This window comes from Neolamprologus brichardi, chromosome 12 (genome assembly GCF_056152115.1).
Source record: "Neolamprologus brichardi isolate AB-2024 chromosome 12, ASM5615211v1, whole genome shotgun sequence".
NCBI lineage: Eukaryota > Metazoa > Chordata > Actinopteri > Cichliformes > Cichlidae > Neolamprologus > Neolamprologus brichardi.
Window position 1 is genome coordinate 28,562,903 of NC_142115.1, and position 27,362 is coordinate 28,590,264.

The 27,362-nt window shown below is 38.3% G+C and overlaps 3 protein-coding genes across 3 annotated transcripts; all 3 read left to right on the forward strand.

Moving 5' to 3' along the window:
- Positions 1-16: 16 nt before the first annotated feature.
- Positions 17-2,063, forward strand: LOC118454109 (uncharacterized). The gene is made up of 4 exons (XM_087849290.1): positions 17-145; positions 246-306; positions 694-1,153; positions 1,724-2,063. Exons 2-4 carry the CDS (start codon positions 259-261, stop codon positions 1,888-1,890), a joined length of 675 nt encoding a protein of 224 aa, XP_087705416.1. The 5' UTR covers positions 17-145; positions 246-258; the 3' UTR covers positions 1,891-2,063.
- A 1,536-nt stretch (positions 2,064-3,599) lies between these two features.
- On the forward strand, positions 3,600-8,387 carry LOC102776383 (G protein-coupled receptor 54). Its single transcript, XM_087848749.1, is given in 7 exon segments — positions 3,600-3,819; positions 5,708-5,719; positions 6,075-6,281; positions 6,936-6,960; positions 6,962-7,163; positions 7,259-7,399; positions 8,151-8,387. Coding segments are annotated over 7 exon segments (1,044 nt in total).
- Positions 8,388-10,969: 2,582 nt separating this feature from the next.
- psat1 (phosphoserine aminotransferase 1) lies at positions 10,970-20,169 on the forward strand. The gene is made up of 9 exons (XM_006790009.3): positions 10,970-11,160; positions 12,786-12,846; positions 13,177-13,246; positions 13,729-13,934; positions 15,484-15,656; positions 15,929-16,098; positions 16,203-16,331; positions 17,135-17,272; positions 17,687-20,169. The coding sequence occupies exons 1-9, from the start codon at positions 11,104-11,106 to the stop codon at positions 17,787-17,789; spliced, it is 1,107 nt and encodes a 368-aa protein (XP_006790072.2). The 5' UTR covers positions 10,970-11,103; the 3' UTR covers positions 17,790-20,169.
- The last annotated feature ends 7,193 nt before the right edge of the window (positions 20,170-27,362 follow it).

The following is a 27,362-nucleotide window of genomic DNA, read 5'->3' on the forward strand; positions in this document are numbered from 1 at the left end:
ACTGTCAGAATCATCACAGTTGTCATGGAGATGTGATTCTGTCTCAGTGCTATGCCACAGAGTCCAGTTATTTGAGCCTGCTGCCCACCTGGCTTTGGCCTTTTTTTGCCTACATTTTGCAGCCAGGCTGGAGACAGAGAGGGAGGTACTGTCATTGTGAAAGATTCAACTCTATTTTAGAGCTTTAACAGTGAAATGATGCAATTTCAGTTCAGTTTATTGTTGGCGATTTGCTTATATTGTAGGTGTTCTACAGTCATGGACAGTCAAAACAAGGATGGCAGCAGAGAGTCTTATGAGCCCAAGGTATTAAAAAATCAGAGTATGTGTTGAAAGATTGCCTTTTTATCTAGTTCTAGTTTCCCCTGATTTCTCTGAGGTGTTTCCCAAACACCAGCATCAGTCCATGATTTTTCATTAACCATTGCCAAATCTAAATGGTCCTAGTCTTAAGTGTTACTTAAAATAACGTGAACACTCAAAACATTTCCGAAACTCAGGAAACAACTGCTAACAGGTCTTTGTCAGAAAGACTCAAGAACAGCTCCCAGTAAAGTTCTACATCACAAATGAATTGGAACAGTAGCTGGCATAGGCTCTAGCTATGGGTCATGAATGATGGCTGAAATATTTGATTGCCTTGTGCATTTTTTGTGAAACCCCTCATGTACCAGTGCCTTTTGTGTGTCTTAGATTTCAGAGTTATTAAAGGGTTTAGCTGAGAGGAAAACATCACCCAATGAGAGCATTCATGCTAACATCAGCCTCTCCATCACCGAGCCAGGAACTTCTTACAACCATGGGAACTTCAGATCTAGAGCTGTCCTCCCTAAAAAACTCTGTCAGCTGTCCACGTGTCAGTATAAGAGGCAAGATCATCTGAGAGAAAGCTTCAGTGCTCCGGTACTCGTTCTTTCCTGCATCCCTGCTTCTCAGGCGGGACAAAAGCAACCCATGTTATCATTCCCAGATCCAGTCCTCTTTGCACACCTGGTGGAAAAATCAGAGATCCCTGCCTCTGACTCAGTCATTCTTATCAGAGAACAGCTTGAAGAGCAAGAGATATATCCGTACATCCTAGGAGTGCATGCTTGGAGGAAACGGGAGCAATGTGAACCACAGTGTCTGCTGCCTAAACAGTTTCCCCAAACTGGTCAGTAAACAGTTGTAGCTGCAACTGTCACATGTAGGTTAGGGTTAGGGTGAACTAGGCTGAACAAGGTCACTGCTCTTAACTGCTCTAAGGTTGAATAGTAGCCATGGCTATTATGCAGTTACAGCTTAGTTAAGTGGGTTTTATATCAGTATTAGTTGGGTGGACATCTAGATTTTGAGAAGTCCATTTTTTAATGAAAAACTGCAGGAGAGCAGTTTTTATAACTTTCCATACACTGACATACATTTGGTTAGCCACAAACCTAGGCAAAGATGCATACTTTATTGAAACTGACAAAAGAATATCTAAGATCTGAAAACTAATTTCTCATGGATTTTTCATGAACAAATATTTTTTGAAAATCGTAATAAATAATAATAAACGTGAGATGTTAAAATGTTTGTAAATTCCCAGTGAGATTAAGAATGGGAGATGATTCACATGATGGAACTCCAGACTTATCAAAAAATTGTAAATTTTTTAAATAAAAATTGTAAATATTTTGATACATATAATTACTAGATCAGCGATAGATCCTTCACTGACTGTTGCTTCATCCTGGTTCAGGGACAACCAACAAATGGTTCTTCAAGGACTTACTGGACCTCCAGAGGAAGCTGTTTTTGGGTGCCTCAAAGAAATCTGGAGCCCTGAGGAAATCTCAGACAGCTTGGAAAACTTCACACCACCAGTCAGAATGTTCTTCTTTAATGCTTAGGAAAGTTCAAGACTGACAGAAGAAATAAACTGCAAATGAAACTAGCACTAACACTCAGTGGAAGAGTGGTCATTGAGGCAAGAAATGTATAATTACGTGTCAGAATGGTACCATGTTCCATAAAGCATTCTGAGACTTGAAAAGCATAGTCCTAATAATATGAAATATCCAATAAAATCATTATTAGATATGCAGGGAATAAAGTTAGATATTTTTTTCACCCAAAAAATAAAATATGCAGGTTTATAAAGACATCTCAGCACAAACATGTTTCTTATTGTTTCAAGCAAAAATAATTTTAAAGTGTTTAGTGGCCAGGTTAATATGTCAAACAACAAAAACAGACATGGATTATATACTCAAATGCATCTTTTTCTGTGTATGACATTGTGAAACTGGCAAAGTTTACTTGTTACATTTCAGCCAAGGCTTCAAAGGTTCTAATGAGAGCTCCAATAACAGTTAATTGTACTGGAGGTGGCAAGCTGTGCAGATCTTGTGTAAAGTGGCGTACTTCAGCATTTTCTCCCTGTTTCCCTTCCTCAAGAGTGGCTTCTTAATAGTCACCTGTCACCTGAGGACGTTTCTGGGATTTTTTTTGTTTGTTTGTTTTTAGCCCTGCTTCTTTTTGTCCTCCGTTTGTCCGTTATTTTTAAGCACAGTACACACCACACCAAGATATGCCACATTTTTAGCTAATAGTTCTTCAGGAATCAACTTTTTGGTGAATAAGTAATATTACACTGACGATCAATCTGTATTATCGTTTATGTTTTTGCAGATTTAACTAATGAATTGGAAACAGGTTATGTACTTTTACAGTAGGCTGCTAATAACAAAGAACCTAAAGATACAATTTAAAACTGTACTTATCTATTGTATGTAGAAGCAAATTACTTTTTCCATCCCTTTTTTATATATTTGAATGATTCATAGGTCAGTGTTTAGTGGTTTGAAAACATTAGTAATAAAAAGAAAACTGAAAATGGTCAGATTTATCAGCTTGACTGAAAGTGTGTGGCAATATCTAAATAACATTTCTGAAAGACTTTCAGAAAGTTTGATAATGATAGATCCATTCTCTTCCACTTATCTGGACTCAACAGACTTGCTCATAAGACAGACAAATTTTGAGCATAGTGACTCTTTTCACTTGGCACAGAGGCAACAGCTTATTAACATTAACCTGATGAAGAAATAGAAACAATTTTAGCTTTTACAAGGTCACCCAGTCCTGGTTAATTACAGGTAATGATATTGAGTCTCTCTCACTCTTACACACACACACACACACATAAATGACGCAAAGCAAAACAAATCGCCCATCATTTCCTTGGTTTAGAACGCAAAGAGAGGAGCACTGCCGAAGCAAATAAGCTCATCACAGGTAAGAGAAGCTTATTATTAAAAAAAAATCACTAAATTTGCTTATATATTAGTTTATCTTTACTTGATGCCATACAGTTCTGTCCAATTATTTTCAGTTTTCTAAAAATGAATACAAATGTATAAAAGTATCTCAAATGTCAAAACATGTCATCTAATACTTTTGTTAAACCACCTAAATTGAAGCTGATAGTTTTCATTCACGTCTTGGTTATTTGATTTAAAATCTCTGTTGTCTTTGTTCTTTTGCGTTTTTTGCACTCTGCTTTTATATTGAGAATTATACACTGATATGTTCTATATTTATTGCAGAAATATCATTGGCTTTGATGCGTGAAGATGATGGTGGAATCAGACTCTGATCACGGTCCAGAGTGTGTGTCTGTATGCAACAAGTCTGCAACTCTGACAGGCCAAGGGCCACCGGTGCTGGTTAATGCCTGGCTGGTCCCCACTTTCTTTGGCTTCATCATGCTGGTCGGTCTAGTTGGGAACTCTTTAGTGATCCATGTTATCACCAAACACCAGAAGATGAAGATTGTTTCCAATTTTTTTATAGGTAAATATCTCTGAAACACTGCAGTTTTTAGAAAGAAGCTCTCATATGTTTGCTTGTTTTAACTGTTCCATGAAATGTTTTAATTTTTCAAATGTAAATAAAACAAAAATTTACAGTAAATCTGCTGTTCTGTCCCTTTGATTCCTTTAATTTAAATATTTACCATGAAAAGCCATTAACAACAAATAAAAATAAATGCTAAGACATTTAAAAGACTTCTTCAACAAGTGAGATACACTACACAGAAACTATGACAGGCTGGAAAAATGCAAGTGGCAACAGAATTGAAACAGAATATCAGTCACCATTAACTGTTCAACATTAACTATGTTAATGACTTCAACAGATGTTAATTCAAACACCATGTAAGTGTTCTGCAATAATAATATAATTGAAAAGTCCAGTGAGACATTAGCTCATTATACAAAGTACATCAGATAACTAATGTGCAGCTTCCCAAATAATGCAAAAAAAAAGAGAAAGAAAAATACTGAAAAAAAATAATACTTTTTTAAATTTACACTTATGCAATAAAAATATATAATTTTTTGCACTTTGATAGCTGGTACACAATAGCAGTTGTTACGGATTCAAATATTGGGGATGGATACAAGAGGAAAACCAAAAATAACCACACTGGTCCGGCCGGGTCAAGTCAAACGATGATTTAATGAACACACGCGTGGGAGATGGACACCATACAGCAAACAGCATCAGATCTCAAAATGGTGGAGCCTTGATCAAACTCTTATAGCCTCTAGTGGCCCCCACCTAATCATAAAAGCCTAAACATTCACATTCTTTCTCACACACAGCGCCTAAGCTGCGACCTTGGCTCCCTGTTTATCTGCTCCTGCTGAGATGGGGCAGTATGCTCTGTTCTCTTCTAATCAGACAAATAAGGCGATGACTTTCTGCAAACAGTATTTCTTATAACTCAGCAGTATAATGCATCATAAAACAATATCATTCATTCACAATAAATCAGCAGTCTAATGTAATGCAAATCAGTTTACCAAATGTAATAGTTATCACCTTCTTCTAATTCAGGAGAATAATGCAAACTAAAACTACATAATAATTCACAATCTTTAATTAGGGGTCTAACATGGCATAAAATAATAATATAATCCGACACAGTTTAATAATTGGCTAAAATTAAAATATTGCTAATAAAAAAGCACTGCCATAACATCCAGGTTAACATCAAATTAATAAAAATAATAAATAAGACTGTCAAAGTTACATTAAAAATTCCTGGTTTATGTCCTTTGTGTTGCTCATGCAGTTGAAATTTCTGTGAAAGATAAATCTTCCTTGACAGATTTTTCAAGTTTAAAAGTTCTTTACTTACACAAGCTGATGAGGAGCACAGCTTCATGCCTGTTAGTTCAACTTCCTTCTGTCATTGAAAAATGCCCAGAATCACCATTGAATGAATACCCATAACTATCAGTTATGTAGCGTAGCCATCCAGTCTCTTTGGCAATGGCATTACTATCTGTAGACATCCCCAACTTTCTAAAACACATCAGATGATTACACATGAGGCATCTGATTAAACTACATAAGTAAATACATAAGTAAATGATAGCTGTAAATAAGGTTATACCACTTGAACTACTTGTTAAGAAACATCCTACCATTTAACCCCCGTTTGTGCAGCATAGCACAGCTCAATCAGCTTGTGGCACTGCTGAGGTGTTTTTTTTAAGCCTGTGTTGCTTTGATGGCAGCATTCAGCTCCTTTTTTGGGGTGTATATTTTTCACGTTCTTCCTGACAATACCCCATAGATCCTGTGAGGCCAGTTAGGCCAGGTCAGGCCAGTTATCTATCAAATCAAGCAGTAATAACATGGTCAGCATGTTATGTTATTAGATGTTTAGTACTGTTGGCAGGTGCTGCTCGAAAAGGAAAACTGGATCTCCATAATGCTTGTTAGCAGATCAAAGAATGAAATGTTCTCCTGGCTGAGACCAGCTCCAACATCAGAAGACGACATAGCATGCTGAGCACCTTGGTTTCTGGGCCTCTCTACTCTTCCTCCAGACTCTAGGACCTTGATTTCCAAATAAAATGCCAAATTTACCTTCATCTGAAAAGAAGACTGTAACATTGAGCAAAGGTCTATTTAGTGCCCAGATAAGCTCCTCGATATTATGAATGCAAATACTCAAAATTCCCAACACATTAATTGCATATATTTCTCGTGTTTTCACTTTCTACAAGATATAACACAATAAAATACACCAGACACCACAGGTTTAAAAATGTTTTGTTGCACAGGGATAGTAACAAACATAGCTTGTGTTCCTGGTTTTCAGGTGACTGCACAGGCAACATGTATCACTCTGTCAGCAATGAGTGTCGACTGCTGCTACATGACTTTGTATCCTCTGCAATCTCTGAGACATCGGACGCCTCGGAGGGCTCGGGCCATCTCCCTGTCTATCTGAATAGGTATCATACAAACACACCATGCACACATGTGCACCCACATCACAAATAGGACTCTAGTTATTTAATCCATGAATTTAATGGACAATTAATCATCCAATAATTGATCTATTATCCACTGATGCATGTGTGTTTGTGTTTCTGTCTATAAACACCATCCTCAAAAAGTTTTTAATTAATTCTGATAAAACTTTGTAGCAGTGTAGAGTGGGGTCATGTTAACAGTCCATTATGATTTGGCTTACATCCACCAAGGTCATCAAGGTTGGCTGATTAATTTATTTGCCAAAAGTCTCAAAAAGTTTTATAATTTAGGACCCCAAAACATCTTATAGGATAGAAAAGAATGAAAATATACTACGGGAAAGAGATTACCTATTATCCATTATCTTCTCCTATATAAGGTTTGTGTAATCAAAACAAACATCTGCTACACTTATATGATTTTACTTGGATTACAAACATCTTAAAGTACATTTAAAAGAACAAATACAACAAAATTAATATACACAAAATGCAGTACTGTTCCCTCAAAGGTAAATCCTGTCCAGAGAGTGAGCTGCCTTCGCGAAGGTTTGCACTTCTCTGAGTGCTTGTTATTTTTTGTTTGCCATAGTATAAGAAGGGAAACTACATGCCATGTCCCCTGTCCTCCAGGCTCCTTGATTCTGTCCATCCCTGTCGCTGGAGGTGGGATACTGCTGGTTCGGTCCTCAGACATACTACAGTGATGTTTTTCCCTCTGCCCACCTCCAGAGAGCTTTCACCATCTACAGCTTTCTAGCTGTCTACCTCTTACCCCTGCTTACCATCACTGCGTGTTATGCCATCATGCTCAAGCGGATGGGCCAGCCCAGCATGAATCCCATTGGCAGTGGCTACCAAGTAGGAAATTATTTATTTTTCACATATTAAATCCACAGAGAATTCCAAATATTCCTTTTAATTACAAAGACCTGGCAATGCCTCCTTTATTCCAGTTAAATCGTGCAGTAGCAGTACGGGCGCGAGTCTCTCGTATGGTGGTGGTGATGGTGTCTCTATTCCTCATCTGTTGGAGGCAGATCCAGGTTTGCATCCTCCTGCAAGCTTTTGGCCTCCAGAGTTACATCCTATATAAGGTGATCTCTTTTATTACTGATTAGATGGTCATCATTTCATTTTTGTTTTATATGTAACACCAGCTCACTACAATAAATGCAAAATCAATATCCTACAGTATTAAAAAGAAAACCCAAATAACCAGCTGTCAAGCAGGGTGATGGGGAGGAAGAGCTCCCTTTTAACAGGGAGACCGCAATTTTTTTTTTTTTATTGTTGTCAAGGTTTTGGGAAAACTACAACTACAAAACTACTACTCAGATGTTTGGTTATCCCATTGAAGTTTGTTGTTGTGAAAATATCTAGCGGGAAATGACAAGAAGATCCAGATGTAGGGAAGTTTGCAAAACCCCTAACAGCATCGCTGGTGCAGCTAACCCTTGGCTCCTCGCTAGAACCTCAGAACAAAGTCAAATACACCCAGAATTTACTTTTTTTCCCCTCAGGATCTATGTCTATCAAATGCCAGGGGTGGGGAGTGTCATTTTCAGGGTGTCATTAGGTGAGTATACAGTCTTAGTGTAGCTCTTAAAGGTGTGACAGTGAACAAAAGTACTGTGATGACAGAAACTGACGCTGTCGCTTTAAAAACAGCGACAACGTTCAATTATTTTCATCTGCCACAGGTTTCTTCCTGTTAAGGAGTTTTTCCTTCCAATAGTCCAACATTATTGTAGGTTCTTTACAATATTAAGCACCTTGAGCTGACTGGTGTTGTGATTTGAATTGAAAAACTTGAAAATCGAGTGCGCCTTAATTTTGCATTCACAGCTGAAGATTTGGGGTCACTGCATGTCTTACTCCAACTCCTCTGTAAACCAGTTTATGTATGCTTTCACGGGCAACAACTTTAGAAAGGCTTTCAAGCATGCCTTTCCTGCCATTTTGCTGTGGCGCTCAAGAGGGAGAGTCAGAGTGGGAAACACAGACGCAGAGGAAGAAGTAGAGACGGATCATCGGGCACCCAAAGGAGAAGCAGAGATGCACTTTCTTTCATCTGGCCCCTAAAGGCCATGCTGAGCATTTGGACACGGTGCACTCATTGTTTATTTATACTTTCTCCTGAGATGAGAGCAGTCTGATCACTGTAGTGTATGTTTGCTTGGACATGCACACACACACACACACACACACACACTGAAACATTGTATAATTCCATGTGATCTCTAAAAAGGGACAAACCGGTCAAGCGAGTCTCGTGTGTTTCACGAGCTGCTGAAATACAATTATCTCTGTCACGCTTTTCTAAGTTACGGTTAAATTAATGCTGTCAGCCTGACTGCTAGAGCTTCTGGTTTTACCTTTGTTGCAGCTTCGTAGAAAAAAACCCAAACTGTGCCAACAGCAACTGCAATGGACTATTTCCATTTGATAGAAAATTGTCTCGCTGAATCTTTGGTAACACAACACTCTGTGCAATACTGTGCAGTAAACACTCAAACTGACTCAATTTAGTCTGTTGTGCTTACATTTTCAAACATTTGCTTACTTTCATCTCATCTTTTTTTTTTAAAAATGCCCACGTTCACACTTCCACCTTTGACTGTATCTTGCAGTTTTTGTTCCAAATTCTGCTTCTTGTCCCTCTGCTGTGCTGATGTGTCATATTTTACAAGTTACAAAAACAGAAATGAAACAAAGCTTCTGTGTCCCTCAGTGCTCTTATGTAAGCAATCTGTACTTGTGTTATATTTGCATTATAAGTACTGTGAGAGTTTACTTTTTAAATATCTTTAGCATGCTAATGCTTTTCTCTCTGCTGTTGTTGGTTGGGAATGTGGACCAATTTTAGTTCATTTTATGGGAAATGTTGTTATTTTGAGGACAAATATATAACAAATATATATCAGTCTGCGTTTGAGTTCGGTTAGGATTAAGAAGAGATCAAAGTTTAGATTCAAATAGTGAAAACTGTGTCTTACAGAGTCTGTCTGAAATTAAAGAATTGTGTGTGACAAGGTGGTACAGTGTGCAGCTACTGGTGAGAGTGACTTCAAATGAAGGGCATTTACGTCTTTACATCCATCCTTACAGAGAGCAGATGTGTAAAAGACACTGTGGGATGTTCATTTTCTCTATTGTTGCAGATATTAGACAGAATCAAATCTGAAGGAAAACACAATATGTTGCGTTTGTTTGCTCGGATATATTATATTTTGTTGTTTTTTCATGATGCTACCCTATGTACTCTTTTGATGTTGACTTTTTGAGGAAGCAGCTGTGAGCGCATGCGACTTGTCTCCATTAAACCCGTTAATGTTCTGCTCTTCAGATGTTTTGCTGTTGTGGGGGGAAATAATCTGTTCAGTGGTATTTAGAAGTGGAAAGTGTGTTTTTCTCCTTCTATAGTGTGCAGTTAGACCCAATACATCAAAATAGGAAAAAAAATAGAACGCTGAAACATAGTTCTATGAAAAGTAATCAGAAGCTATCAGGATAATAAGGAAACATTTGATCAAAATGTGTCTAAATGTTGAAACTCTTTCTTTCTTATCCAGGCACAGACTCAATATGAGAGGTTCCATATAAGCTCTATGGCATGTTGTTATTCCTCCTCTTCTCAATGCCATAACTTTGCAGAATCAATTCATGCTGGCAAGCAATATGAATGTGTCATTTCCAGAAATTCCAAATTCCTGCAGCTTTGATTAATTGATCATTGAATAAACAGGATACTATGAAAGAGCAACCAGTGCTCTTCCTGCTATACGTCTAAAATGCTTTCAAATTACTTGATACTTAAAGTTTTGCTCGCTCACATTTTCGGTGGCGTGACGGGGCACTCAGCCAGTCACGTGACAACAGGTCCTAGTTTGGGTCCTGGTGGTGCCTTCAAGTGCTGCCAAGTAAGTAAGTAACTTCGTTCGCGTGAACTGGTCAAAAAAGAAAAAAAAAAGAAAAAAAGGCAAGTGTAAGATCTATGTATAGTTTATTATATATGTGAAATAATTGAAATGAGGAAAAAAAAAAATTTGATCTCAGTTAAGAAGTTTCTGCATGATCTAATTTAATAAATAATTTAAGTTAAATATTTTACAATTTTGTAAATCTTTTAAAATCAAGTTGTTACCGTACTTAAGATCAAAGGGAAAAAACAGTCTGGGAAAATTTCACAGTAGTTATTTCACAATAGTTTAAATATAATAACACTAACCCAGAGTACTCTTACTCTAATATTGACTTAAGGGAACATTTGAGTACAAGGGGCTTTGAGAACAATGTTTAATTATGCTTTCAATTTAAAACAGGAGCCACAGAGTTTTTTTAAATAAAATAATTGTTTAATATTTGAATAAGAGCTTATCCACTCAGACATCCTAAAAGGTTAATCCACCTGTTTGAACGTGTGACAATAACTGCTAAAAATAATTATAATCAGTAATTACTGGAATTAACGTTAAAGGTTTTCCGAAAACGCTGCGTCCATATGAACAGAATCAACTTTTTGAGGATTTGAGGATGCATCATGCATTAATACTCCCTTACATGGTCAACTATGCATTGTAACCTAGATTGACCCTATTTTGTCATTTGAAGCTACAAATTTACGAGGCGTTCCCAAACGCAACATGCTATATACATAACTGGCATCCAAGCCAACCAGTGCTGGAGGAGGAGAGCAGGGACCCGGCCGAAGCTGAGGCTTTCACACAGCGCTGAATCTGGTAGAGACAGCAGGCAGGGACAGCATCCACCAGCCGGAGTTTCGAGCTCGCTTTACATCATGGAGCACAAACAAACCATCAACTTTGGAGCCGGACCTGCAAAACTTCCCCCCTCTGTAAGTTGCTATCCCTCTCTTGCTTGTGTAACGTTAATAATGTGCAGAAACGCAGAAAAAAAGCGAGCTAATTGCAAACTGCATTAAAGCAAATTGCCACTTTATAATTTGTTTAACCGCAGGCGGGTCACGGACGCGATGGCCTAACTTTCCTTTCATTTTCGTAAAGAGAGACACTGTATGAGGAAAAGGACTTCTGGTTTAATGCCATTGTCAGCTTGGCATTTGTCAACAGTGTGTTGAGTTGCATCAGCCTCATTCATTCATGTGGAAACCTGCTCCTTTGTGGTTCACTGGCAGCGGCAGAGAGAACCTCTAGATGGCAGAAGAAACACGCTTAGATGAGAACAAATCACAGCTCCCAGATAACACTGACGCCTCCCGCGAGGTCTTTTCGGTTGACTGCAGACTTAATGTACTCTGAGTGGTTTGTACTGTTGCCTGCGGGGTTTTGTAGAGCCCAATAAACCCAGTGAGCTGTAAGGATTTAGTCATGAGGCGTTTAAATGGTCAAAACAAAATAAAAAATCGTAAAACGGAAAGAGACTGACAAGTAAACTCACTGGTGTACAGTTGCAATGCTGATTATCGACTGTTTTAGTGCTTAGGCAAGTTTGTTTTTTGCTATTTTGCAGCCCACCAATATTTTGGCTTTCCAACAGTGTTTCAAAATGTGGTTTAATTTACTCATGCTCAAAAACACTGTAGTTTATCAAATGGCCAGAAACCGCATATATACAAAACACATGCACAAACCTCTCTTAGCAGTGACTCTGCATTAGTCATTTACTAAAAGCCCTTTTTCTAGACTAGAAAAACCTTAATGTGATAGCAAAGTTTACGTTTAGGAGCATCAGTTGGTCGTTTTATGATTTTTTTTTATTATTATTTTTAGGTCAAATAAGATTTGTGAAGCTAAAATGTGTATTCATTAGTTATTAATAGCAGTCCTATTTACAAGATCTGGACGTAGCGTTTTGTGGGAGAAACGTTTCGTCACTGATCCAAGTGACTTCTTCAGTCTCAGCTGACTGCAGGTTTCCCCAAATCTTATAAACAGACATTTGCATAATGACTGAAACCAGCCCACTGAGGAACAATGGGCTGGGAGGTCAGTTCCTTAATCTTAGTTATGCAAATTCTGATGACCATTGACCATTGAGTGCGGAGTCAGGGAGGCCATTTACGTGAAAAGGGAAAGACCATCTCTGAATCAAGGAGGGGGCCTAAGGGTACATCTTTCGCCATCTTACAATGCTGTGATTGCAGCCATTCCCCAACTCTCTGTGAATGGTACTCATGGTCATTGATCAGTGGTCTTTGATCAGTGGGTTTTGGTCAGTGGTTGTTGATCAATGGTCATGAGAATTTGCATAACTAAGATTAAGGAACTGACCTCCCAGCCTCCTCCTCAGTGGGCTGGTTTCAGTCATTATGCAAATGTAGTGTTTGGGGAAACCTGCAGTCGGCTGAGACTGAAGAAGTCACTTGGATGAGTGACGAAACGTTTCTCCCACAAAACGCTACGTCCAGATGAACAGAATCAACTTTTGGAGATCTACTTTCCTGGATGATTGAGAATGCATCAAGACGTTTTGAAGAGATACTTACACAATGTGTTGCAGGTGCTGCTTCAAGCACAGAATGAGCTCCTAAACTACAGCGGCACTGGCATCAGTGTCCTCGGTGAGTAGAAAAACAGATCAGTACACAAACATGTTAATGTATTGTCTCTAGATTTTTCAATAAACGATGACTCTGTTGAGATGGATCCTTTGTGACCTCTTGTTAATTGTGGCCTGTAGCTGACATTTCATACACAGTGTATGTTTACTGTACTGTATCCAGATTAATAAACCTTGAGAGATTTCCATATGTCCAGATATTTTATAGCTGATCACTGCTTCCTCAGTCTCTGGAATCTGTGAAATATTAAACATCACAAATATCACATTTTCTTCAAAGTACGTCATATACAGTGAAATAAAATCCCCCCAAATGTTCTTTTTGTACTAGAGATGAGTCACCGATCATCAGACTTCAATAAAATTATCAACAAAACAGAGAGCCTCCTGCGAGAGCTGTTGTAAGTAACTGTTGTTGCTCTGTTGTGTTTCTTCAGATATGCTGCACTATAATCACGCCTCTTAACAAAGGTGTTAATTTTTTTTCTTGTAGTTTCAGCTCACAGTACATAACGTGTCGTAATCATAGTCAGACTTTTTTAAATGCATGAACCCTCGTACCCTTTTTCCTCTTTCGTACAGCAGCGCTAATGACAGGCAAACCGGTCAAATGAGATGGTTGTGCACCTTTTCTTCGAAGTTATTCTTAGACAGTCACATTGCTGTCAATCCGATGGAGACAGATGTACAAGAGATAGCTGCATATTTTACCTATCACATTTAAACCACACTAGTGTCTCAGCCGAGTAAAGAGATGCTGTTTGCTTTTAAACTGTACCTTTGCTTGGTTTAAGAATCAGACTTCCTGTAAGTTTACGTCTGCACGTGATTATGTCTGGATTGCCTTTAACACACACTGGTGTTTTTTTTTTTTTTTTCTCAGAAATATTCCAGACAACTACAAGGTGCTGTTCCTGCAGGGTGGTGGGTCTGGACAGTTCAGCAGTGTTCCTCTCAACCTGATTGGTCTTAAGGAGGATAGGTGTGCCGATTACCTGGTGACGGGCACGTGGTCGGCCAAAGCAGCAAAGGAAGCGGAGAAATATGGCAAAGTGAATGTTGTTCACCCAAAACTGGATAGTTACACGAGTAAGTGTGCAGACTGGCAAGTTTTTTTCTTTTATTTTTTTTTCCTGCCATGACATTAAAATGGAAAAAAAGGAAAAACTAGTATAAGCTGAAATAGTCAGTAATTGTTATTCTGACTGCATCAGGACAGTGAGTCTACAAAATCTGGCTGTGTACCCGGGCGGTTGCATAATAAACAATAGAGCCAAGCACCAGTGAAAGACTCTGGTATGCAAGTGGTCATTTCCACATGGTTGGGCGTGATATTTAGAATCAACGCTATGGTGCTTTGAATTACAGTACTGTGCAAAAGTCTTAAGCCACCCTTCATTTCTTTATATTTTGTGCCAGGGAAACTGACTTTCTTCTCATTTTTTGCAGCGGTTTTGAGAAGTAGTTTTTCAGGCTTTCTGAAGGTCTTTCAAAGGTTTTTTTTTTTTTAAATTGGCGGATTTTTCACTTATTTTCAATTCAGTTACTCCACCTGACAATTTTTAGAGGCGTTAATCATTCAAACCTTAAAAAAGCCATGTAACTCCAGGGATTAGCCAGTGTTGCGTCTACACAAAGCAGTAAAAGCTGACAAAGAACAATTTTAATTGAATTATATTTAGACTCTAACTTTATATTGCAAACATGCATTTTCTCCCGTTTCTTTAATTGAATCTATGGGGAAAAAACAAAGATAACATGACCTTCCTGGGGACACTCCCATACGGCTTAAAATCTGGGACTCTCCACCAATTGCTGTCAGAGCTGAAGAAGCTTCTCCGATGAGAGGTGAAACGTCTTCAAGGAAACTTAAATAAGTCCAGAAGCTTTTCTTTCCGAACTCCTTAGACTACGATGACCTGGATGAGTGAGAATCTTCACAGACAAAGATAACACTGTTTGACAGACGTAAAATTGTATTTTTGCACCAGTAAGCTGATTCCCAAAGTGCTATTATATTGTTATGTCTCGCTTCCAATATAGATATTGGCATATCTCGGTATGGTGTGCAGTGTGTCCTTTAAAAAAATTTGAGGAAACTGGAAAAATCTAGGAAAAGAAGTAAGAGGCCTAAAAATGATCTACAGCAGCAAAATAGTATCTGAAAGTCATCACCTCAATAAATGGGAGAAAATCCAACAAAAACCTGAAACGAGGTTCAAGAGATACATCTGGCCCTTCAGCTGATCACTGTTCACCAAAGCATCATCAGAAATGGATACAGTGGAAGGGTAGTTTTCATTTTTCAGCATGGCAGTATTCCCAAACACATATTATTGAAGCAGTGTGGGATCACCTTGAAAGTGAGCAAAATAAAAGGCAGCCAACATCCAAAAAAGAGTTTTGGATGTCCTTCAGGGAACCTGGAGAACTATTCCTGAAGACTACTTGAAAAAATTACAAGAAAGCTTGCCTAAGAGCCTTCTTACCTGATGCGACTTTCTTCACATTCTGCTATCGCCATAAAGTTTTATTTTAATAAGTTTTTGATTGCTCTCACTGTGCTACTAGCATGGCTATAGATGCTTTGTTAGTCTTGTTTTGATTTTATTATGCTGGGTTTTGTGTGTGTATGTAGAAATCCCTGACCCCAGCAGCTGGACCCTGAACCCCTCAGCCTCCTACGTGTACTACTGCTCCAATGAGACAGTCCATGGTGTTGAATATAACTTTACCCCAGAAACAAATGGGGTGGTCTTGGTGAGCGACATGTCCTCCAACTTCCTGTCCCGACCTGTGGACGTCTCTAAGGTGAGCTGGAAAAATGAGACTGAAAAATGTATATATTTAACTCTTGTGCCTCTGGGACCCTGTTCTTAAATATGTATTTAAGTTCTGTATTGCCATATTGGCTACCGGGGAATTTTGAGTGGGGAACATGTCCAAAAGTTCTTAGCTTCCTTTTGAACTTATAAGTTCCCTCTCGCCAAATCAAAGGCCTTTTTTTTTTTTTTTTTTTGTCTCAAAGTAGACCCGTAGTTGTAGGCAAGGCTGTATTTATTGTGCTCTCCTGCAATCTGCAGTTTGGACTCATTTTTGCCGGGGCTCAGAAGAATGTGGGCTGTGCCGGTGTAACCGTGGTCATTGTGCGAGAGGACTTGTTAGGTCACGCTCTGAAAGAGTGTCCCATTGTCCTGGACTACAAGGTGCAGGCTGAGATGAACTCCCTGTACAACACACCCCCATGTTTCAGGTAAAAACTCACCAGTGTAAGAAGTTAATCTTTATCCTCCAGACTGAAGATGATCAATATGTCAATTTGTCACAAACTTTAATCTTTTTCGTCACTGGGTTCAGCATCTACATCATGAGCCTGGTTCTGGAGTGGATAAAGAACAATGGCGGCAGTGCTGCCATGGAGATGCTCAACAAGCAGAAGTCCTCCATGATTTATGACATCATCAATGCTTCTAATGGTTTCTATGTGTAAGTATCACATCTGCATTTAAATACAAGAATTCAGAAGAAAAAGCAAAATGATAATGAACAAATGGGTCAGGAAGTAAAACTCTACCAAACCTACATATTAGTAGTGAAATAAGGAGTTCAAACCAGAGCTGTGTGCTGTGTTGTTACGCCCCTAGTTAGGCATGTAGAGACGCACATAAGATTTGAGGAGAGAGAAGCAAGTACCCACCCTGGGTCCCAAACCAAACATCCGAAACCGGCTATGAGTAAAAAAAAAGTGATTTTATTTAATGTCAGGAAGCATAGCTCCAGGGTGAACCCAGGCCAAAATAATAAACAAAACCAACTACGTCCTGCCAGAGGAAACTAACTAAACCCTAAGAACGAAACAGAACAAACAAATGACAATACTATCCCTCGCTTCCTAGCCCAGAAACAGGAGAAAACTGTTCAAAAGAAAAGGCGGCTCACCCCTTCAGCTTCAGCCTATGCACGCATAAGCACTGAGTTTACCCACAAGCAGCGGCTCTCACAGAGCATGCTTACACAGATACAAAGTAACCCAAAAAGTTGGAAACCAGGGCCAGGTCCGTGTCTGCAGTCAAAAACTGCTCGCTCGCTTCTCTCTCTCTCTCTCCCGGCAGCTGTCAGAGCGGCTTTTTGAACGCAGTCACGTGCTCCACGGTCCAATCAGCAGCTCACTACTCTTCATTAGGGGAAGGACCTGCAGAGAGTCTTAAGACACAGTAAAGAGACAGAAACACAGCAGCTCACACAGACTTCTTATGGCCACGGGCTGTAACATGTGTCCACCTGCTCAGGTGTCCTGTAGACACAGCCTGTCGGAGCCGGATGAATGTACCATTTCGTGTGGGGAAGAAAGAGGGAGATGAAGCCTTGGAAAAGGAGTTTCTGGATGGTGCTTCCAAACGTGGAATGATCTCACTGAAAGGACACAGGTTAGTTTGACAAACATTTTGTGTGTGTATAGTGTTGCTCAATTAAATGTGATTTTTAGATGTAGATTTTGCAACCTAGTAGAATTAATTTCCCTTTTAAGGTTATAGAAACAGGGTGGCACATTGGTTAGTGCTGGTGCTTGGGACCTGGACTAACTGACAATTCAAAATTGGTGGTTGGTGTGAATATGATTTGAATGGTTCTCTGTATTGGCCCTGTAATAGACTGGTGATCTGTCCACGGGAAAGCCTGACTCTTACCTCATAACTACTAGGATGGATCAAGCAGACTCCATGGATGGAAGTGGACAATAACTTTAGCCAGGAGCACAGATGTTGGATTTGCTTTGTAATTTTGTAGACAGAGAAGGCAGAGTATGAAACACACTTTTTTTTTTTTTCCTCCCCCTGCAGGTCAGTTGGAGGAATTCGCGCATCACTTTACAACGCTGTAACACTGGAGGACACTAAAGCACTCGCTGACTACATGAAGGAGTTCCTCAAAGATCACCAATGAAGCCTCTCATATTGAACGCTGCCTGATACCAGCCTGCACCTTTTTACATGCCTTTTATAACAACCTGGCATTGTTCCTAAAAGCTACTGCCTTTGCTAGTTATATATGTATGTAACATAGCCAGTAAACGAATTAAAAATAGTAATTCTAACAGGACTTATATGTGTAAATGTTCAAGGTGAATCTTGTTATTTGTAAAAACTGTACTTACATTCCAGTAAAAATTAACTTGACATTACTTTCATTTTTCATTTTTTCTGTTTGAGGAATGTTCAGGGGAGAAGGCAGAAACAGAAAATTGGGGTACATAAAGCAAATTAACTTTTTGCATATCTAAAAAGTCTTAACCAGGGGCAGCCTATATCTTTTTACACTTCATCAGTGAGAGATTAAGGACAAAATAATGATATCATAAACACACATAAGCTATTTTAGCCAGGAAAGAATCAGCTGTGAATTACCCCTGCAGTGAAATGAGGTGTGCTCCGGTGCAACAGACTTAACATTTTCAGTCAAACAGTGCAGTAAAAGTTTAACCTTGCAACAATTTGCTCTTAAGTAACAATGTGCAGTGCAGCCATAAGCACAGTTACTCTTTTGCCTGTGAGGTTAAACAGTCACGTACTACTAACTAACTGGCTGCTGAAAGCAAGAGCAGCTCTGTATGTAGGAGTTAACAGGTCTGTATAAGGACTGTGTCAGCATCAGAGAGACTGTGCTCCATGTGGGTGTCCAGAGGCCTGTTCATTGCCGCCTTTGCCCCGCTAATGTCTATCAGGATGGCGCTGCAGTGCATTTCACCCTGACCTTTGACCTATGGGGAAAATGAGAATTATATTACAGCAATAGATTGTATAATGTATCGTTAGGCCAACTAAAAATACATTTAAATGTAGTCTTGGTTTACAGTCTTGATTTTTAGTTGAACATGAATTGTGTAAACTGTGCATAGCTAGAATGTACTATGACTGATTTTTTTTAACCCATCCATAAAATCTGCAAACAGCAACTGTGACCTAATAAGCCCTGTGAAAGCTCACCAAACAAGAGAGGAAAAATACAACACATTAGGAAAAATTATTTGCAGTATAAGAATAAAAACAAAACTGATTTAAACAGATTCAGCATTAAGACAAACAGATTCTAGTATTTTTCAGTGGCCAAGTTTAAAGCAGACAGTTGGACCTTCTTTCCACTGGTACTATTGACTCTTACAAAAGGGTAGGGGATAAAGATTTCAGGAGTAGGTCTCGTAGATGCACCCTGGATATCGTAGCCATCGAACTCTATAACACTAAAAAAAGAAGAAGAAAAATCTCAAATAGGAAAGAAGAAGAGATTTTTAAATAACTCTGTTTTTTCCTTAATATGTTCTCTCACCCATGTGTACTGCTCCCTATAAGCGTCGACAAAATAAAACTAGATGTTTTAGCACCAATTATCCTCTAGGTGGAAGTGTTCATCAAGAAACTTATTTTGCATAACCCAGGCATGATTGAATGGAGTCTTTCAAGCTTTGCCCATCCCATTTAATTATTAGGCTTTAGTGATATGTTATCTTGTAATCACACCGCCAAGATTGGCATATTACACAACAAAAATTATAGTGTTAGTATGATATTGTGGCACAAAAGAATAGAGACAACTGAAACAAGTAATCTCCTCAGAAAAAGAATTTGGATTATAGTCTTGTTCTCCTGTCTAGACACAAACACATGCATACGTAAATGCATGTTCATGGTGTTGTTTAGTCTCATAGGGTCAACTGAGCATCATAGGTGAAGCATTCTCAGCTGAAGAAAGAAAGCATACATCTCTACTTCATAGTGCATGGAACCCTGAAAGTAATTCAATTCAATTCAGTTTTATTTATATAGCGCCAAATCACAACAACTGTCGCCTCAAGATGCTTTATATTGTAAGGTAGACCCTACAATAATACATACAGAGAAAAACCCAACAATCATATGACCCCCTATGAGCAAGCACTTTGGTGACAGTGGGAAGGAAAAACTCCCTTTTAACAAGAAGAAACCTCCAGCAGAACCAGGCTCAGGGAGGGGCGGGGCCATCTTCCGCGACCGGTTGGGGAGAGAGAAGGAAGACAGGATAAAAAAAAAGTAATAAGTTCTCCAGGCTTCCTGAAGAAAAAGTACATCAGTATTAGATAGGGGTGGGGGAAAAAAATCGATACTGTGTAGTATTGTGATATTTCGTTTGCTAATAATGTATCGATACAGGGACAGCAGAAATCGATATTTTGTTACAAAAAAAGTTTTTGTGGACTGGAACATGCTCTGACTTCAGAGCATGTTGATCAGCTCCTTTTTCTGAGCAAGAATCCTGACATTCCTTCACTGTCCAAATGTGTTTAACTTTTTTTTTGGCAGCAATAAACACGACAGTTTACTTATTTTAATTAAGTTTAAAACTTTTTTATTTAATGTAAAATTATATTTTGTTTTAATTTACTTTCAAATTCTTCAGTTGCTGAAGGGGCTGCATAGTTTTCACAAATTGCATAGTTTAGAATAGCTATAATTGTACCAGATGGTTGCATTCAGTTAAGTTGGACTAGACTGTAATACAAACCGTTCAGTTTGTCAACAATAAAACTGACTGAAATGAGAGAAAGACTGAGTGTGAGACTTTGTTATTAGATAAAATGAATATTAATAAAGTTTACCTTTATGTACAGAATCTGAATATCGCAAAATATTTTTTAAAAATTGCAATAATATCGTATTGTGCATTAAGTATTGTGATAATATTGTATCGTGGGATGTATGGTGATTCCCACCTCTAGTATTAGACACAATAAACGTGTTTATTTACAGTTATTGCTGTAAGATGCATAAGATAATTCATATTCCAGGAGGTCGGATAACTCTCTCTCCTTTTATTCTAAGTTACATTTATTACATAATGATTGTAAGGTTAGTACTCCTATCTTTGTACTTCAAAAGACAGCCTGCTTATGATGTGCACGATACTGCAAACTCCTTTTTGTAAAATTAAGATCATTTAGATATTTTATGTATTATATATATATACTGCACCTTGCAAATTTTTTAAGAATAATTTTTTCTTAAGTCTAAATCTATTTCTTATTTGTATTTTTAATGCAGAGTCAATTTCAAAAACAAAAAAAAAAAAATATTAATAACATCATTTTTTAAAACATCCTCACTTTAGTTTTAGTGCCTTGAACCTTTGCACAGAACTGTATCTGAAAGCTATGGAGGATGAAGTGCAAGAGCTGAAGCTGTGTTTCAGAGTCCACCTGGTGACCACTGAAAAAAAATCAACTTGCCATTTTCTTACTTTCATTTTGAAATGTAATGAAACACAAGGCAAAGTTGATCCAGGAGTTATTATTTTATATAACATCCCAGGTGATTCTTTCCAAAAAGTAATTTTGGCTGTTAGCAAATATCAATACCAAAAGCAGGGGAGAAAGTCTGAATGCTGCTGTTGACTGTGGCTCTCCGGGGTGGGAGATGTTGGACCTGCTGCTAAGGTTTGTGTGCTGAGAGGTAAAAATTATCTACCTGAGTGAGGTATTGCTTTAAGTCAGCCCTGTCAGTATAATAGGAAACTGCCTTAAATCATTCTTTACATTTCCACCTGCAGCTTAAGATGACGTAAGTCTTTCAGCTTTTTATAATTTACAGTTATTTTCAATTTTTGCTTTGAACATCACAGTAACGATGTCATGTCCCCATTAGCTACAGGTATCATCCTGGTTTTTCTCCAGAGATCAATTGACTTTTGCTAATTGCAGAGGCCATCTGAGCTCTGACACTTGGTGGCTGAGCATTAGTGTTTAATTAGGCTACTTTTGTTTTCAGCATATTTATTGCGTGATTATGTTTCTAGTTCTACTTAGGTAATGGCTGTAAAAGGAAACTTAGAGGCACACATTTGAATGAAACATCAAGATATGTACTATTTTTGATGGCAAGCTATCACATAGCTGCCTGTATATCAAGTTTATGCTATATTAAGAAAAAATGAGCACAGAATGCAGGACACAGGAGGCCACACTGCAAAAACAAAAGCGAGCTTTAACGTAAAGCTGATTTAGTAGAGGTGGAAAAAGTGCAAGAAAACACAAAAATAAGAACAAGCACAAGGAAGAACAGTGGTAAAGAACATGGGTAAGTATACACACTGACAAACAAGGATGAGAAGGGCAGGGCTATAAATAGGCAATGCAGAAAACTAATTGACTCAACACGGGGGAAACTAATGTGGGCAGGGCAGACAAACACAAAAGGCTGGAAAGAAATGACGACAGAGTGTAAAAGACTGAGACAAGCAAGGTAAGAGAGAAAACAAAAAATAACCAAAGTTCAACAAAAAAACAGACACAGTAACATTATAATTATCAAACAGATGCTGAAAAGAGGTTGAAATACAAAATATTACTGATTTGCTTGGAAATTGATATTAATTTGCTTAGAAAGGAAAGGAAATATGAATATCTATATTAATGCAAGCGTTTGGTGAAATATTTGAAAGTCCATGTGATTGGGTTTTAAATTTCTGTTTGGGCTCACGTACAATAATATCAACCGTTGCCTGAAGCAAGAAAGGTAGTGTAAATAATGCAAAGGGATCAGTGAGAGACATTTCCTTTCTGTATTTGTGTGTCTACAACATGAGTTATGTTTCCGAAATGAAAAACTGAACAGGTCTCTTATTGCAAATCCAAGAGACCTTTAAACCTTGCAAAGCACTTGGGACTAAAGCTTTAGGGGAAATAAATGAAACAAATCCCGAGATGTAAATTCAAAAAGGGATGAGAAGGATTTCCCCTTGAAATCCCCTGAAAACACAGTCAGTGATGGACATACACTCACAGGACAGGTTTTTAGGTACCCGTTCAGACACCCTTTGGCCTTCTGAACTGAGGTAATTTTTTAGATTCAACAAGGTGCAGGAAACAGTCCTCATTTGACTACCGAGTGTCATCTTGAAGAAACCAGTTTGAGATGATCTTTATGAGCTTTGCGACATGGTGCGTTATATATATTGATGCAAAGCAGGATGGATCCATGCTTCCATGTTGTTTATGCCAATTTTTTTACTGTTCTGTCAGAGTGATACAATAAAAGTTGAGATATTTTTAGTATCAGAGTTTTCCCAGTTGCCTCAGTCGGAATTCACATAGGCTCATTTTCTTAGCTGACAGATACTGCACCTTGTGTGGTCTTCTGCTTGTAGACCAACTACTTACAAGTTTGACATGTTGTGTTATCACACTTCTGTATACTTTGATTGCAATGAGAGTTACTGTTGCCCTCCTAAAAGCTCAAAGCAGTGTAGTCATTTTCCTCTGACCTCTGACATCATCAGGACAGCTCGGTTCATTGGATATTTTGTCTTTTTCAGACCACTCTGTAAACCCTATATATGGTGGTTTGGGAAAATTCCAGTAGATCAACAGCTTCTGAAATATTTAGACCAGCCCACCTGACACAAACAACAATCAGTATAATGTAATATAATTTATGTCTGTGAAGGCTCTCAGTCATCCAGGTCATTGTAGTCTAAGGAATTTGGAAAAAAAGTGACATCTTTAAGTAATATAATGTAAATCACCTTTATGCCAAATTCTGATGATGGCCTTGAACTTTAGTAGGCCAATATTACTGTGCCTACATGGCTAAGTGCACTGAGTTGCTGTCAAATTACTGGCAAATTAGGTATTAACGAGCAGTTATATGGATGTACCCTAATAAAGTTGCCAGTGAGTGTATCCCCAGTTGTCTGAAAACTGACGCTATCTATCTCAGCTCAGGATCACTAGTTTAAAAAGCTGAGCCATACAACATATTCTGTGTAGGACTCGAGGATTACAAGTGTAGAGTGTTTAAAATGAGCTATATTAATGTGATTTTCTTTCCACAGGAATACATAAATATATACTACTACTATAATACTACTTCAGTCATACTTTACGAAAACCAGAATGTATTACATGTTGCTAAATTAAGCTCATTTCTATATCTCTGTAAAACTATATCTGAAAAGAGATGTTTGAGCTAGAACATAGCATTGTGCCATATCGTCTTTCCAGTGAAGATTCTGCTCTTTTGTCTTTATCAGGTGACAGTTCTTTATACTCTGCCTTCTGCCAAGATGCCACAAAGATTCTGACAAAATACCTAACCTCTCAGTAATTTTCCTAAAAATATTGTCCATGACCCCGCTGCAGATCCACCTGAAAGCTGAAAAAAGCAAGTGAGAGATAAGAAGAGGTAGAGGGGCTTTGAAATGCCAGTAGGGTTATAGCAGAGATGGGAGGTTGTGACAGGATTGTGTGGTGATTCTCGTCCTGTCAAGCCCACTAATGTCGAGGTAATGCCGCCGGCAGGCTGCAGTAAGACGGTGATAATGAAAAACACCAGGGAAGACAATATCAAATGGCTCTTCTACATCCTACAGTGCAGATTAGTCGACACAAAAGTAGGGTGGTAGCAGCAGAGGAGGCAGAGGCAGGCTTTAGTGCTGCTGATTGAGTCTCATGTCAAGAGCTCCATGCTTCTAGCATGAAAAGTTACTGTGACTGACATTCTTTATACAGTCAGACCCACACATACACACTCCGTTTGCACTGCCTCAGAATCTGTTTTCTATAGATACTGTATATGCTGCCTGCCTTAAGAGGAACATCACTGAATTTCGAATGTATACTTGAAGTTTATTCCTTTTCCTTGGATCTGCTCAGTGTGCACTGCAGAACCTTTAGTACAATTTTAAAGATTGCGTTTCTCCCCAGAATTTATGTTGCCACAACACTGCACACAGAAGAAAAAGTCTGCTCAGGTAGCTGATAGCTGGAAGAGAACAGAATAGAGATTTTATGTATGTATTTATGCTTTTGATTATTTGTTGTTTTGTTTTTGTTTTTTGGCAGGGTGATAAGTTCAAGAAACAACACTGATATATAAAGGTTAAATGAAATATTTCAAACACTGGCCATACTGTTTTCTTGTTTCCTTTCCGATTCTCACGTACACCAGTGCAATTCACAGGAAAGACAATTGTCTGCATATTTAAAATGAAGGAGTTTGTGCAAAATTGTTCCTGCAAGGTTGATAACAACACAAAACGCGCTGGTGTTTTAATGATAAAGTTCAGAGTTTGAGACCAACATTCAGAAAGCAGCTGTAATTTTGAATTGGGCAAAGGTTTTTGATGATAATGGGACATCTGCCACCACTCAGATGCCACAGAAAGAAAGGATTTTCATTTCTAATTTATTTTAATGCTGCACAACAAACCTGGACCTCAAACCTGTACAAACTAAATAAATTTGCAGGAGGAAACAGTATTTTCTCTTTTAATTTCAGTTACTTTAAAGGCATAGCAGTGTGTGACTTTTAGTTTTTCTACTGCTTTGGTGCTTAATGAACTACGACAACAAAAACAATTGTACTTACAGCTTTAGAATGATTCCCATTATCCCTTTTGTTTTTGGATGAAATGTCTCAAGAACTTCTAGGCCTTGCACATGTGTTTACATTTTTAGCTAGTTTAACTAGCTAGCACGATTGTTAATAGCGATCCTCCACCTACTGGCTGAACAGTGCATGGTAGCATTTTACACTGCACATTTTGGGTGGTTATGAGGACACCATTCTGGTAGGTGTGCTGTACACCTCATCTAGCCTACTGGAAATGTAAAGGGACTGGTGGTGATACAGGCAGCAGAGCTAGAATTTTTTGGCTTAAAACTTGGCCAACATAGCCTGGTTTAAATGATTTCAGGCTACTCTTAAAAACAGCTTTTAGACACCAAGTACCAGCATTTCTTGTGCTAATTGCAGTAATTAAATTTTTTATGGTATGATTCCTGCACTGCTAGGAATCATATGACCCATTTTTAAAAACACGATTTACAACCTGAATAGGTGATAAAGCCATAGGTCTTTCAGCCCAATTCTCCTTTTTCTGCATAATCCATCATACAAAATGTAATCAAATGGAAAAGTCTCTTTTTTTTTTAACTTGTTTTATCAGTTTTAATCTTTTAACTTTATGCATAAAGCAAAAATTAAATTATATGCAACATTCTCTGACTTGAAGAAATTAGTTTAACATTTAAACCTATTTTCTGCACATCCCAACACATAAAATAAAATATTTTTTGTGTTTACACTCACTCTTTCAAATAGATGCAAGTAAACCACAGCAGAAAATAAATAAAACCAAAGACTAGCGGTCCTGTTGCTCTATTTTCACCTGTAAAGCAGGAGTGGGTTAGGCGGAGGTTTACCCTGGTGCAGGTGTGCGCAGCGACCAGTTGAAGAATCCGCGAGTTTCTCTGTGAATTTCCCATTACGTCGTTGCGCACTCGGTGCTTGTTTAGGGGTTTTTTTTCGCTGTAAAAAGAAGTTTTTTCCCACGCACAACTGACGCTAATGTTTTTGTCACTTTTTATGGAATCAAACTCGAAGTAAGGTCAGTACTTCCACGCTTTAAACGCTGCACGCTCATACTGTCTCCCGCACTCGATATATTATCCATTGTTGATCTGCAGACAGCTGTTGTCACGAACGTCGCACTCGCTTACGTCATTGTCATGAGACATTGTTGCAAAAAAAATCACGGTTTTAGTAACGCAGTAACGCAGCGTTCCTACGGGAAAGTAACGGTAATCTAATTACCGTTTTTGCAATAGTAATCCCTTACTTTACTCGTTACTTGAAAAAGTAATCAAATTACAGTAACGTGTTTACACTCACTTACAAGTAACGTGTTACTGCCCATCTCTGGTTCATACATACTTCAGGATGTCAATGCGACATTTTGAACTCTTGTTGGCAGAGTTGGGACGACATCCAAGGAGGTGAGAAATCATTTTTGTGAGCAGACAGCAGATGTGTAGCTATTTGCCTGAGGTAAAATAGTATTATTTTAATATTTTTATATATCAGTATTTGTGTGCGTTTTAAGCCACAGGGTAATGGTTATCAAGTGCAGTGGTCTGGTTGGTCAGATCTGTTTATTTGGAGCAGAACAGCAGAAAAATCAAGGCTTTAGACCATGAACCTTTGTACTTTTGTAGTAAAGAAATCCCTTGAAGCCTGTCACACTACTGTATAACAACATCCATGTGACTCACTGGCAGATTGAGTTCCATTTGCCAATTGTTTTACCTATAAAAAAAGCTGTCTGATGAATACATACAGGACGACTTTTTTTTTTACATCTTGTATTTATTTATTACTTCTATAAACTTGCTCTTACAGCCTCAACCATGCCTGATAATTAAACATGACCAGAACTGCACGTCTCTTTCCTGCCTGTTATTATTTAGTGAGCCCATAAAGCTGAATGTCCTTTATGCAACAGTTAATTTAAAGGCCACGCTGGTAATGAAAAGGAAAATGAAGGAAACTAAAAAAGAAAAAAAAAAACTTGAAACTGAAGGACACCATTTTTACCAGCTGTGACAGCGTGGCTTTTATTATTTTCAGCTTGTGAATTTGTGTGTCTGTTACTTTAACAAAACGGGGTCTTGGAGACACCAACTGTACCAGGAACTACACAAATATGATT

Excerpts from the sequence above, each read along its gene's own strand:
- LOC118454109 (XM_087849290.1), top strand. The coding sequence starts at position 259 with ATGGACAGTCAAAACAAGGATGGCAGCAGAGAGTCTTATGAGCCCAAG. Across the intron at positions 307-693 it reads GAGAGTCTTATGAGCCCAAG|ATTTCAGAGTTATTAAAGGG; the intron begins GTATTAAAAAAT and ends TGTGTGTCTTAG. Across the intron at positions 1,154-1,723 it reads TAAACAGTTTCCCCAAACTG|GGACAACCAACAAATGGTTC; the intron begins GTCAGTAAACAG and ends ATCCTGGTTCAG.
- psat1 (XM_006790009.3), top strand. The coding sequence starts at position 11,104 with ATGGAGCACAAACAAACCATCAACTTTGGAGCCGGACCTGCAAAACTT. Across the intron at positions 15,657-15,928 it reads GACCTGTGGACGTCTCTAAG|TTTGGACTCATTTTTGCCGG; the intron begins GTGAGCTGGAAA and ends TGCAATCTGCAG. Across the intron at positions 17,273-17,686 it reads ATCTCACTGAAAGGACACAG|GTCAGTTGGAGGAATTCGCG; the intron begins GTTAGTTTGACA and ends CTCCCCCTGCAG.